The following is a 13,923-nucleotide window of genomic DNA, read 5'->3' on the forward strand; positions in this document are numbered from 1 at the left end:
TACATCAGTGTTTCCCAAACTTGGTCCTCTGGACCCCAAGTGGTGCAGGTTTTTGTTTTTTGCCCTAGCACTACACAGTTGATTCAAATGAACTAATTATCACATTGGGGTCCCGAGGACTGAGTTTGGGAAATACTGATTGAAGTGGATTTAACAAGTGACATCAATAATGGATCATAGCTTTCACCTGGTCAGTCTGTCATTGAAAAAGCAGGTGTTCCTAATGTTTTGTACACTCAGTGTATAGGCTAGCATACTGCATTTTGATCAGTTATGGGAAAAAAATATGTCATGCTGGAAAAATTTCTGGTAAAAGGCCGACATTTGGATGTTTCATGACTATAGAAATGGAAACATTGTGATTTTAGAGACACAAAGTAAGTAACAATAGCTTATGATTAAAAGGTGAGGCTATACTGGGTTCTCACTGACATTATCATTATACACATAATTCCAATTCTATCAGTCACAATTATCAGCTTGGGTAGTGACATCAGTGAGCAGGCATTCAGAGTGAGAAGAGATGCATGGTTAGGCATACCAACAGAAAACATCTGAAAACCAAAATTATGAAATTCGGACCACAGAAATCCAATCTTTATATAAAATGTCTGCCTTTAAACCTATATTTTAAGTCTAAATCAATTTAATATAGGACATTTAAAAATCCATTTGGCCTATGTCGTTTAATTTAGTTTAATTATGATACGGAAAATGTAGGCTATTTCAAAAGAACAGAATACCATATTTTGAGTTGACCTTACCAGCTATTATACTAAAGATCTAGCCGATGTTCAACTTTTAAGGCAAGGGCATCTTTTAGAACCATTTTGATACTCACCTCATGTCTTGATAATATGATTGAGAATGTAGTCCATTTTTGTTTTGAAATCAGTATTTGTCAATCTCTCCCATTGTTCCCATTTTCAAAAAATATGCATGAGACCATAACATTGGAACATTGAAATAAAATGTATTACAAGGAAATAAAGCTTTTTAGCTTTTGAAGCTGATTTAAAAATGCTATAGGCCTACATTTTTTGCCTGTATAGTTGGACTATCCTTTTCGTAATGTATGATACATCAAAACATTCTAGAATAACATTGCGTGGTATCATAACCGCTGTTCACTTTACTGTCATTCTGGAGAATAAAAAAATCTGAATCAGCTGGTTATTGTTGAAACAGGGTTCAAGTTCATTGTCTAATTTCACAGATAAATGCTTATTATATTGAAATGCAAACAACACTGCCATTAATACAAGGAACGTAAAGTGTTTTATCTCACACGATTCTGGACAAGTACATTTATTTTGGGAATGTATTGTTACATTCCCATGACGCCCAAAATACTGTTCTCGTTTTAGGTCATACTTAAATGTAAAATAATAGGCACACAAACTGCTGCTAAAGAAGAATGACTAGGCCCAGTTGATTATCTTTGAAACGATCCTCTTTGAACTGCCGGGTCTGAGTAAAAGTGTTGGATGGATGGCTTCGAATAGTCCAGCAATTGAATTGCAAGTTGTTCATATGCTAATAATCCAAATAGTCTGCTTAAAAAGATCTTGCACTGCTACCCTCAGCATTCATTATTCTTAGAGGAGGTCAGAACAAGCAATGCAACCTGAATTTATCCTCTGTGCTTGGAAAGAATATAGTGGTGCATGAAGGCGAACACCTACAGACGGGAACGACAGACACGACCAAAAGTATTTGGACACCTGCTCGTCGAAAATCTCATTCCAAAGTCATGACCGTTTAATATGGAGTTAGTCTCCCCTTTGCTGCTATAACAGCCTCCACTCTTCTGGGAAGGCTTTCCACTAGAACATTGCTGTGGGGACTTGCTTCCATTCAGAGCATTAGGGAGGTCGGGCACTGATTGTGGGCGGTTAGGCCTGGCTCGCAGTCGGCGTTCCAATTCATCCCAAAGGTGTTCGATGGTGTTGAAGTCAGTCAAGTTCTTCCACACCGATCTCGACAAACCATTTCTGTATGGACCTTGCTTTGTGCACGGGGGAAACCAAGATGGCGCCGGAGGGGATGGCTGCCGTTTTATGGACTCTTAACCAACCCTGCTATTTTGTGTTTTTTTTCGCATTGTTTGTAACTTATTTTGTACATAACTTTGCTGCTACCGTCTCTTATGACCGAAAATAGTTTATGGACATCAGAATAGCGGTTATTCACCTTGAACTGGACAAATAATTTTTCTTTAATGAGTCTGACGAGATCGATTTGCTCCAGACACCCGACAGTGCCCTCATTCCCATCATTCGCAGTAGAAAGAAAATGATATTGCGGAAGGAGATCGGGGTGCTTGGTAAGGAGCTGGCAACGAGTGGCTAATCTGGCTTTGACCTCGATACTATTGGCCAATTTACAACCGCTTGATAATAAAGTGGACGAACTACAGGCACGAATATCCTACCAACGGGACATTAAAAACTGTAATATCTTATGTTTCACCAAGTCGTGGCTGAACGAAGACAAAACTTATCACTAAGCTAAGGACCCTGGGACTAAACTCCTCCCTCTGCAACTGGATCCTGGACTTCCTGACGGGCCGCCCCCAGGTGGTAAGGGTAGGTAACAACACATCCGCCATGTTGATCCTCAACACGGGGGCCCCTCAGGGGTGCGTGCTCAGTCCCCTCCTGTACTCCCTGTTCACTCATGACTGCATGGCCAGGCACGACTCCAACACCATCATTAAGTTTGCCGATGACACAACAGTGGTAGGCCTGATCACCGACAATGACGAGACAGTCTATAGGGAGGAGGTCAGAGACCAGGCCGTGTGGTACCAGGACAACAACCTATCCCTCAACGTGATCAAGACAAAGGAGGTGATTGTGGACTACAGGAAAAAGAAGAGGACCGAGCACGCCCCCATTCTCATCTACTGGGCTGTAGTGGAGTAGGTTTAGAGCTTCAAGTTCCTTGGTGTCCACATCACCAACAAACTAACATGGTCCAAGCATACCAAGACAGTCGTGAGGAGGGCACGACAAAACCTATTCCTCCTAAGGAGACTGAAAAGATTTGGCATGGGTCCTCAGATCCTCAAAAGGTTCTACAGCTGCACAATCGAGAGCATCCTGGCTGGTTGCATCACTTCCTGGTATGGCAACTGCTCGGCCTCCGAACGCAAGGCACTACCAAGGGTAGTGCGTACGGCCCAATACATCACTGGGGCCAAGCTTCCTGCCATCCAGGACCTCTATACTAGGCGGTGTCAGAGGAAGGCCCTAAAAATTGTCGAAGACTCCAGCCACCCTAGTCATAGACTGTTCTCTCTGCTACCGCACGGCAAGCGGTACCGGAGCGCCATGTCTAGGTCCAAGAGGCTTATAAACAGCTTCTACCCCCAATCCATAAGATTCCTGAACATCTAATGAAGTGGCTACCCAGATTATTTGCATTGCTGCAACTCTCTGTTTATTATCTATGCATAGTCACTTTAATAACTCTACCTACATGTACATATTACCTCAACAACCGGTGCCCCCACACATTGACTCGGTACCCCCTGTATATAGCCTCGCTATTGTTATTTTTACTGCTGCTCTTTTAATTATTTGTTGCTTTTATTTTGTATTTTATATTGTGTGTGTATGTATGTATGTATGTATGTATGTATGTATGTGTGTGTGTGTGTGTGTGTGTGTGTGTGTGTGTGTGTGTGTGTGTGTGTGTGTGTGTGTGTGTGTATATATACACACACACACACACACACAGTGGGGAAAAAAAGTATTTAGTCAGCCACCAATTGTGCAAGTTCTCCCACTTTAAAAGATTAGAGGCCTGTAATTTTCATCATAGGTACACGTCAACTATGACAGACAAAATGAGGAAAAAAAATCCAGAAAATCACATTGTAGGATTTTTAATGAATTTATTTGCAAATTATGGTGGAAAATAAGTATTTGGTCAATAACAAAAGTTTCTCAATACTTTGTTATATACCCTTTGTTGGCAATGACACAGGTCAAACGTTTTCTGTAAGTCTTCACAAGGTTTTCACACACTGTTGCTGGTATTTTGGCCCATTCCTCCATGCAGATCTCCTCTAGAGCAGTGATGTTTTGGGGCTGTCGCTGGGCAACACGGACTTTCAACTCCCCTCCAAAGATTTTCTATGGGGTTGAGATCTGGAGACTCCAGGACCTTGAAATGCTTCTTACGAAGCCACTCCTTCGTTGCCCGGGCGGTGTGTTTGGGATCATTGTCATGCTGAAAGACCCAGCCACGTTTCATCTTCAATGCCCTTGCTGATGGAAGGAGGTTTTCACTCAAAATCTCACGATACATGGCCCCATTCATTCTTTCCTTTACACGGATCAGTCGTCCTGGTCCCTTTGCAGAAAAACAGCCCCAAAGCATGATGTTTCCACCCCCATGCTTCACAGTAGGTATGGTGTTCTTTGGATGCAACTCAGCATTCTTTGTCCTCCAAACACAACGAGTTGAGTTTTTACCAAAAAGTTTTATTTTGGTTTCATCTGACCATATGACATTCTCCCAATCCTCTTCTGGATGCACTCTAGCAAACTTCAGACGGGCCTGGACATGTACTGGCTTAAGCAGGGGGACACGTCTAGCACTGCAGGATTTGAGTCCCTGGCGGCGTAGTGTGTTACTGATGGTAGGCTTTGTACTTTGGTCCCAGCTCTCTGCAGGTCATTCACTAGGTCCCCCCGTGTGGTTCTGGGATTTTTGCTCACCGTTCTTGTGATCATTTTGACCCCACGGGGTGAGATCTTGCGTGGAGCCCCAGATCGAGGGAGATTATCAGTGGTCTTGTATGTCTTCCATTTCCTAATAATTGCTCCCACAGTTGATTTCTTCAAACCAAGCTGCTTACCTATTGCAGATTCAGTCTTCCCAGCCTGGTGCAGGTCTACACTTTTGTTTCTGGTGTCCTTTGACAGCTCTTTGGTATTGGCCATAGTGGAGTTTGGAGTGTGACTGTTTGAGGTTGTGGACAGGTGTCTTTTATACTGATAACAAGTTCAAACAGGTGCCATTAATACAGGTAATCAGTGGAGGACAGAGGAGCCTCTTAAAGAAGAAGTTACAGGTCTGTGAGAGCCAGAAATCTTGCTTGTTTGTAGGTGACCAAATACTTATTTTCCACCATAATTTGCAAATAAATTCATTAAAAATCCTACAATGTGATTTTCTGGATTTTCTTTTCTCAATTTGTCTGTCATAGTTGACGTGTACCTATGATGAAAATTACAGGCCTCTCTCATCTTTTTAAGTGGGAGAACTTGCACAATTGGTGGCTGACTAAATACTTTTTTGCCCCACTGTATATATTACACACAGTGAGGGAAAAAAGTATTTGATCCCCTGCTGATTTTGTACGTTTGCCCACTGATAAAGACATGATCAGTCTATAATTTTAATGGTAGGTTTATTTGAACAGTGAGAGACAGAATAACATAATGTCAAAAATGTTATAAATTGATTTGCATTTTAATGAGGGAAATAAGTATTTGACCCCTCTGCAAAACATTTATTTAGTACTTGGTGGCAAAACCCTTGTTGGCAATCACAGAGGTCAGACATTTCTTGTAGTTGGCCACCAGGTTTGCACACATCTCAGGAGGGATTTTGTCCCACTCCTCTTTGTAGATCTTCTCCAAGTCATTAAGGTTTCGAGGCTGACGTTTGGCAACTCGAACCTTCAGCTCCCTCCACAGATTTTCTATGGGATTAAGGTCTGGAGACTGGCTAGGCCACTCCAGGACCTTAATGTGCTTCTTCTTGAGCCACTCCTTTGTTGCCTTGGCCGTGTGTTTTGGGTCATTGTCATGCTGGAATACCCATCCACGACCCATTTTCAATGCCCTGGCTGAGGGAAGGATGTTCTCACCCAAGATTTGACGGTACATGTCCCGTCCATCGTCCCTTTGATGCGGTGAAGTTGTCCTGTCCCCTTAGCAGAAAAACACCCCCAAAGCATAATGTTTCCACCTCCATGTTTGACGGTGGGGATGGTGTTCTTGGGGTCATAGGCAGCATTCCTCCTCCTCCAAACACGGCGAGTTGAGTTGATGCCAAAGAGCTCGATTTTGGTCTCATCTGACCACAACACTTTCACCCAGTTCTCCTCTGAATCATTCAGATGTTCATTGGCAAACTTCAGACGGGCCTGTATATGTGCTTTCTTGAGCAGGGGGACCTTGCGGGCGCTGCAGGATTTCAGTCCTTCACGGCGTAGTGTGTTGCCAATTGTTTTCTTGGTGACTATGGTCCCAGCTGCCTTGAGATCATTGACAAGATCCTCCCGTGTAGTTCTGGGCTGATTCCTCACCGTTCTCATGATCATTGCAACTCCACGAGGTGAGATCTTGCATGGAGCCCCAGGCCGAGGGAGATTGACAGTTATTTTGTGTTTCTTCCATTTGCGAATAATCACACCAACTGTTGTCACCTTCTCACCAAGCTGCTTGGCGATGGTCTTGTAGCTCATTCCAGCCTTGTGTAGGTCTACAATCTTGTCCCTGACATCCTTGGAGAGCTCTTTGGTCTTGGCCATGGTGGAGAGTTTGGAATCTGATTGATTGATTGCTTCTGTGGACAGGTGTCTTTTTTATACAGGTAACAAGCTGAGATTAGGAGCACTCCCTTTAAGAGTGTGCTTCTAATCTCAGCTCGTTACCTGTATAGAAGACACCTGTGAGCAAGAAATCTTCCTGATTGAGAGGGGGTCAAATATTTATTTCCCTTATTAAAATGCAAATCAATTTATAACATTTTTAACATGCGTTTTTCTGGATTTTTTTGTTGTTATTCTGTCTCTCACTGTTGAAATAAACCTACCATTATCTGGAGAACACAACCATATTCCGAACAATGCTTGCATTCAGATCCGAAAGGTGATAAATGGCCTGAAGGAGAGAAGCCTGGAGACCCAGGAAGAAACCAACCAAGTTGTGGACCGTGGTACACATGGATGGCCTGCGTCTATTTGGGGAGAAATGCCCTCTCTGAAAAACATGAAGTTGGTGCAGACACACCGACAAAAGAACTACCTGGCATGGCCCCTCTACCTACATCCCTCTCCGAACTCGTCCTCCCTGACAGCTACAACGGAGAGCTGTTCCTCCAGCATGACAGTGGACCCGGGCCAGACAGAATTCTCATCTTCACAACCACATATGCAACTTGGAGTCCCTGTGCAACTCTTAAGTACAGGTTTGCAGATGGAACATTCAAGACAACCGCTCCTTTGTTTAGCCAGTTGTACACCATTCACGGGTTGCAGGAGGGGAACATGGTTCCAACAGTCTTGATGTTGCTGCCCAATAAGACTGAGGTATGTATCAACAATTGCTTTTGACGTTTTATTGAAGTGTTAAAAAAAGTCAATTTTAAGCAACTAAATGTAGGCCTAAACTTGCAGTCTAACATGATATATTTTCTATTTTTAGGGAACATACGCTCGTGCGTATGCGGTGCTGAAAAGCCTGAGGCCCGACCTGAAACTCCATCATGACTGACTTTGAGCCAGCTGCTTTTAAAGCCTTTACGAAGGTGTTTTCCATCAGACCCACAACCGGGGTTGCTTCTTTCAAATGAAACAGGCCATTTGGCGAAAAGTACAAACACTTCCCAAAGTGCGACAAATGTTACCTCAACAACACCTACAACGCCCAAGAGATCAGGAAGCTTGGCGCACTCGTCCCACCGGCTGATGTAGGCTTCGACGACCTGCTGGATACCCGGTTCTTCCAGCGACTGGAACGTCAACTGGAGGAGCTCCTGACATACAGTACTTTCAGGCAACATGGGTTGGGGAGATGTTCGGAAGCATTTAAAGAAAGCCAATGTCTTGTTTAACATAATGGCTTAATTATTATTATTATTGATGACCGAATGCGAAAGGCCAATAACATGGTTGCTAATCTTTTTATTAATGTTTTTAGAATGATGTAACTACTACGATGCTGTCCTGCAAGACTTGGCGAAGACTAACAACGGAGAGGAGTGGCATCACATTTTCGATGCTACCCCACCATTTGGAAGTTCATTGATGCATTGGAACGACAGCAGCAAAGAGGTGAAACGAGAATGGAGCAGCGACTTGCTGGCGTTTCACCGCCATGGCAAAGACCACAAGCAACAGAAGGATCTTAAGTCCCTGGTTGAGAAGTACACAGCTCAGCGGCTGGAGTCTTACCTGAAGAGCGTTGCATACACTTTCAAGTTGCAGTTGCGAATACTCCAAAATCCATCTGAGAAAAATGAGCACCTAACCTACTTGGACACTTCTTCATGACACTTATACATTTTAACCCTTTCAATTACTCCAAAATCCTTATAAGACCCTGAACACAAAGCACGTTCTTAGACGATTTGTTTATTAACTTGTTTTTATGGTACTGCATTGTCATACAGCCTACTTTAATTTGTTGTATTTGTTTGGTTATTTGAAATGAAAGTTTTAGGCTTACTTATTTTTGCCCCATTTTCAGTATTTTGCTCAACTTATTTGTTTAAATAAATGTTTTATAGTGAATGGTTGGTGTTAATGGATGGTATGAAAATGAAATAAAAGGAAAATACATGCGTTAAAAGGAAAATACATTTGTAGAAACAAGATATAGTATAGTCTGTTTTTAGCCTTCAGCATTTATATAACCATTTGAATTAATTTATATACAATATTATTTTAGGCCATATTTGAACCGATTTCTGTAGGCTCTATATACAATATCTGCCCATATGAACAAATGTATACTGAGCAAAAATATAAACGCAACATTTTCAAAGATTTTACTGAGTTAAAGTTCATATAAGGAAATCGGTAAATTAAAATAAATTCATTAGGCCCTAATCTATGGATTTCCCATAACTGGGAATACAAATATGCATCTTTTGGTCACAGATACCTTAAAAAAGTTGGGGCGTGGATCAGAAAACCAGTCAGTATCTGGTGTGACCACCATTTGCCTCATGCAGCGCGACATCTCCTTAGAGTTGATCAGGCTGTTGATAGTGGAATGTTGTCCCACTCCTCTCTCTGGAACACGCTGTCGTACATCCAGAGCATCCCAAACATGCGCAGTGGGTGACATGTCTGGTGAGTATGCAGGCCCTAGAAGAACTGGGACATTTTCAGCTTCCAGGAATTGTGTACAGATCCTTGCGACATGGGGCAATGCATTATCATGCTGAAACGTGAGGTGATGGCGGCGGATGAATGGCACGACAATGGGTCTCAGGAACTCGTCACGGTATCTCTGTGCATTCAAATTGCCATCAATGAAATGCAATTGTGTTCGTTGTCCGTAGTTTATGCCTGCCCATATCATAATCTCACCGCCACCAAGGGGCACTCTGTTCACAACGTTGACATCAGCAAACCGTTCTCCCACATGACACCATACACATGAAGCCTGTTGGACATACTGCCAAATTCTCTAAAATGAAGTTGGGATGCGGCTTATGGTAGAGAAATTAACATTCAATTGTCTGGCAACAGCTCTGGTGGACATTCCTGCAGTCAGCATTCCAATTGCACGCTCCCTGAAAACTTGAGACCTTTGTGGTATTGTGTGACAAAACTGCACATTTATTGGCCTTTTATTGTTCCCAGCACATGGTGCACCTGTGTAATGATCATGATGTTTATTCAGCTTCTTGATATGCTACACCTGTCAGGTGGATGAATTATTTTGGCAAAGGAGAAATGCTCACTAACAGGGATGTAAACAGATTTGTGCACAAAAGTAGAGAAATAAGCTTTTTGTGCATTTGTAACATTTCTGGGATCTTTTATTTCAGCTCATAAAACATGGGACCAACACTTTACATGTTGCGTTTATATTTTTGTTCAGTGTACACTACTGGTCAAAAGTTTTAGAACACCTACTCATTCAATGGTTTTTCTTTGTTTATACTATTTTCTACATTGTAGAATAATAGTGAAGATATCAAAACTATGAAATGGCACATATGGATTAATGTAGTAACCAAAACAGTGTTAAACAAATCTAAATATATTTTATATTTGAGATTCTTCAAATAGCCACCCTTTGCCTTGATGACAGCTTTGTACACTCTTGGCATTCTCTCAACCAGTTTCACCTGGAATGCTTTTCCGACAGTCTTGAAGGAGTTCCCACATATGCTGAGCACTTGTTGGGTGCTTTTCCTTCACTCTGCGGTCCGACTCATCCCGAACCATCTCAATTGGGTTGAGGTCGGGGGATTTTGGAGACCAGGTCATCTGATGCAGCACTCCATCACTCTCCTTCTTGGTAAAATAGCCCTTACACAGCCTGGAGGTGTGTTGGGTCTTTGTCCTGTTGAAAAACAAATGATAGTCCCACGAAGCCCAAACCAGTTAAGATGGCGTATTGCTGCAGAACGCAGTGGTAGCCATGCTGGTTAAGTGTGCCTTGAATTCTAAATAAATCACAGACAGTGTCACCAGCAATGCACCCCCACACCATAACACCTCCTCCTCCATACTTTACGGTGGGAAATACACATGCAGAGATCATCCGTTCAACCACACCGTGTCTCACAAAGACACGGCGGTTGGAACCAAAACTCTCCAATTTGGACTCCAGACCAAAGGACAAATTGCTCGTGTTTCTTGGCCCAAGCAAGTCTCTTCTTCTTATTGGTGTCCTTTAGTAGTGGTTTATTTGCAGCAATTCGACCATGTAGGCCTGATTCACACAGTCTCCTCTGAACAGTTGATGTTGAGATGTGTCTGTTACTTGAACTCTGTGAAGCATTTATTTGAGCTGCAATTTCTGAGGCTGGTAACTCTAATGAACTTATCCTCTGCAGCAGAGGTAACTCTGGGTCTTCCATTCCTGTGGCGGTCCTCATGAGAGCCAGTTTCATCATAGAGCTTGATGGTTTTTGCGACTGCACTTGAAGAAACTTTCAAAGTCCTTGACATTTTCCGTATTGACTGACCTTCATGTCTTAAAGTAACGATGGACTGTTGTTTCTCTTTGCTTATTTGAACTTTTCTTGCCATAATATGGACTTGATCTTTTACCAAATAGGGCTATCTTCTGTATACCCCCCCAACTTTGTCACAACACAACTGATTGGCTCAAACACATTAAGAAGGAAAGACATTTCACAAATTCACTTTTAAGAAGGCACACCTGTTAATTGAAATTCATTCCAGTTGACTACCTCATGAAGCTGGTTGAGAGAGTGCCAAGAGTGTGCAAAGCTGTCATCAAGGCAAAGGGTGGCTATTTGAAGAATCACAAATATAAAATATATTTTGATTTCTTCAACACTTTTTTGGTTACTACATGTTTCCATATGTGTTATTTCATAGTTTTGATTTCTTCACTATTTTTCTACAATGTAGAAAGTAGTAAAAATAAAGAAAAACCCTTGAATGAGTAGGTGTTCTAAAACTTTTGACCGGTAGTGTATATACAGTGGGGAGAACAAGTATTTGATACACTGCCGATTTTGCAGGTTTTCCAACTTACAAAGCATGTAGAGGTCTGTAATTTTGATCATAGGTACACTTCAACTGTGAGAGACGGAATCTAAAACAAAAATCCAGAAAATCACATTTGTATGATTTTTAAGTAATTAATTTGCATTTATTGAATGACATACGTATTTGATCACCTACCAACCAGTAAGGATTCCGGCTCTCACAGACAATTAATTAGTTTTTCTTTAAGAAGCCCTCCTGTTCTCCACTCATTACCTGTATTAACTGCACCTGTTTGAACTCATTACCTGTATAAAAGACACCTGTCCACACACTCAATCAAACAGACTCCAACCTCTCTACAATGGCCAAGACCAGAGAGCTGTGTAAGGACATCAGGGATAAAATTGTAGACCTGCACAAGGCTGGGATGGGCTACAGGACAATAGGCAAGCAGCTTGGTGAGAAGGCAACAACTGTTGGCGCAATTATTAGAAAATTGAAGAAGTTCAAGATGACGGTCAATCATCCTCGGTCTGGGGCTCCATGCAAGATCTCACCTCGTGGGGCATCAATGATCATGAGGAAGGTGAGGGATCAGCCCAGAGTGAGGGACTACGCCGTCATGGATTAAAGTCCTGCAGCGCACGCAAGGTCCCCCTGCTCAAACCAGCGCATGTCCAGGCCCGTCTGAAGTTTGCCAATGACCATCTGGATGATCCAGAGGAGGAATGGGAGAAGGTCATGTGGTCTGATGAGACAAAAATATAGCTTTTTGGTCTAATCTCCACTCGCCGTGTTTGGAGGAAGAAGAAGGATGAGTACAACCCCAAGAACACCATCCCAACCGTGAAGCATGGAGGTGGAAACATTCTTTGGGGATGCTTTTCTGCAAAGGGGACAGGACGACTGCAGCGTATGGAGGGGTGGATGGATGGGGCCATGTATCGCGAGATCTTGGCCAACAACCTCCTTCCCTCAGTAAGAGCATTGAAGATGGGTCGTGGCTGGGTCTTCCAGCATGACAACGACCCGAAACACACAGCCAAGGCAACTAAGGAGTGGCTCCGTAAGAAGCATCTCAAGGTCCTGGAATGGCCTAGCCAGTCTCCAGACCTGAACCCAATAGAAAATATTTGGAGGGAGCTGAAAGTCCGTATTGCCCAGCGACAGCCCCGAAACCTGAAGGATCTGGAGAAGGTCTGTGTGGAGGAGTGGGCCAAAATCTCTGCTGCAGTGTGTGCAAACCTGGTCAAGACCTACAGGAAACGTATGATCTTTGTAACTGCAAACAAAGGTTTCTGTACCAAATATTAAGTTCTGCTTTTCTGATGTATCAAATACTTATGTCATGCAATAAAACGCAAATTAATTACTTACAAATCATACAATGTGATCTTCTGGATTTTTGTTTTAGATTCCGTCTCTCACAGTTGAAGTGTACCTATGATAAAAATGACAGACCTCTACTTGCTTTGTAAGTAGGAAAACCTGCAAAATCGTCAGTGTATCAAATACTTGTTCTCTCCACTGTACAATATTTGTAGTCATACGTGATTTAATGAAAAGCAGTTAACATACCTGCCCATATGAATGAATGTAGGCCAATAGTCTGGCTATACAATATTTATAGCGATACATGATTTCATGAAAAGCAGTAAACATACACATTGTTTCACGTTCTTTAATAACAGACCCATAAACACAATCATGCAATAGGCTACAGCTCGCTTCACAGTTTCCCCGGGAAACTCGAGGTATTGTAGCCTCACGCAAACGAAAGAGAAGCGGAGGAAGGAGTTTGCTTTTGCTGCGGTGTTCACTGTAAAATATGTGTTGCTGTGATGCTTCTACATGGAACACACACACTTTAGGGAAAAACCATTCACAAACACCATGTTCTGTACAACAATGGACAGCAATCTTGTGGTTGTATAATGTAAATTAGTTTGTACAATTTGAGAGTTCTCACACTTTCCTCTCTCTCTCCTTAATCCCTCCATCACTCCACTCCTCCATCCGTCAATCTCCTCACCCCTCCATCTCTCTCTGCAGAGGAAAAGCAACTTGAACCCCGATGCAAAGGAGTTCGTTCCGGGAGTGAAATACTAGGAGACTCCCTCACCCCCAGGGAGCCCAAACACTCACGCTCACATAACCTTGCAGAGACTCTGGCGGCCTCGACCGCAACACACACACACACACACACACACACACACACAGGTCCAGGGTGTGTAGGTAGAAACCTGTAGGGGGGGACCTATTTTCTTGAAGCTTTTTATTTGATGTGTTTCAACTTGTAAACTAAGGGACAGGGTCGGTGTATCAGCATCAACAGAGCCCTATAGAGGGCGCTGCTGCTGCATTGACACACACTTGTGTCCCAAATGGTACCCTATTCCCTATGTGGTGCACTACTTTTGACCAGGGCCCTACCATTGTGGGCCCTGGTCTAAAGTAGTGCACTCCATAAGAAAAAG

The 13,923-nt window shown here is 42.7% G+C and overlaps 1 protein-coding gene across 5 annotated transcripts in view; it reads left to right on the forward strand.

Annotated features, from left to right (window-relative positions):
* The window catches only part of LOC121571250 (polyadenylate-binding protein-interacting protein 2B), a 29,817-nt gene extending 16,135 nt beyond the window's left edge, over positions 1-13,682 (forward strand). For 3 of the 5 annotated variants that reach the window (XM_041882593.2, XM_041882595.1, XM_041882594.1), the window contains exons 4-5: positions 6,885-7,333; positions 7,449-8,536. In XM_041882593.2, the coding sequence (XP_041738527.2) occupies positions 6,885-7,310 (426 nt within the window). In that variant the 3' untranslated portion in view covers positions 7,311-7,333; positions 7,449-8,536. Of the gene's footprint in view, positions 1-6,884; positions 7,334-7,448; positions 8,537-13,498 lie in introns of those variants that run through there. The other 2 variants (XR_006001683.2, XM_041882596.2) reach the window with 2 other exon arrangements.
* The last annotated feature ends 241 nt before the right edge of the window (positions 13,683-13,923 follow it).

Source organism: Coregonus clupeaformis, chromosome 8, assembly GCF_020615455.1.
Source record: "Coregonus clupeaformis isolate EN_2021a chromosome 8, ASM2061545v1, whole genome shotgun sequence".
NCBI classification, from domain to species: Eukaryota; Metazoa; Chordata; class Actinopteri; order Salmoniformes; family Salmonidae; genus Coregonus; species Coregonus clupeaformis.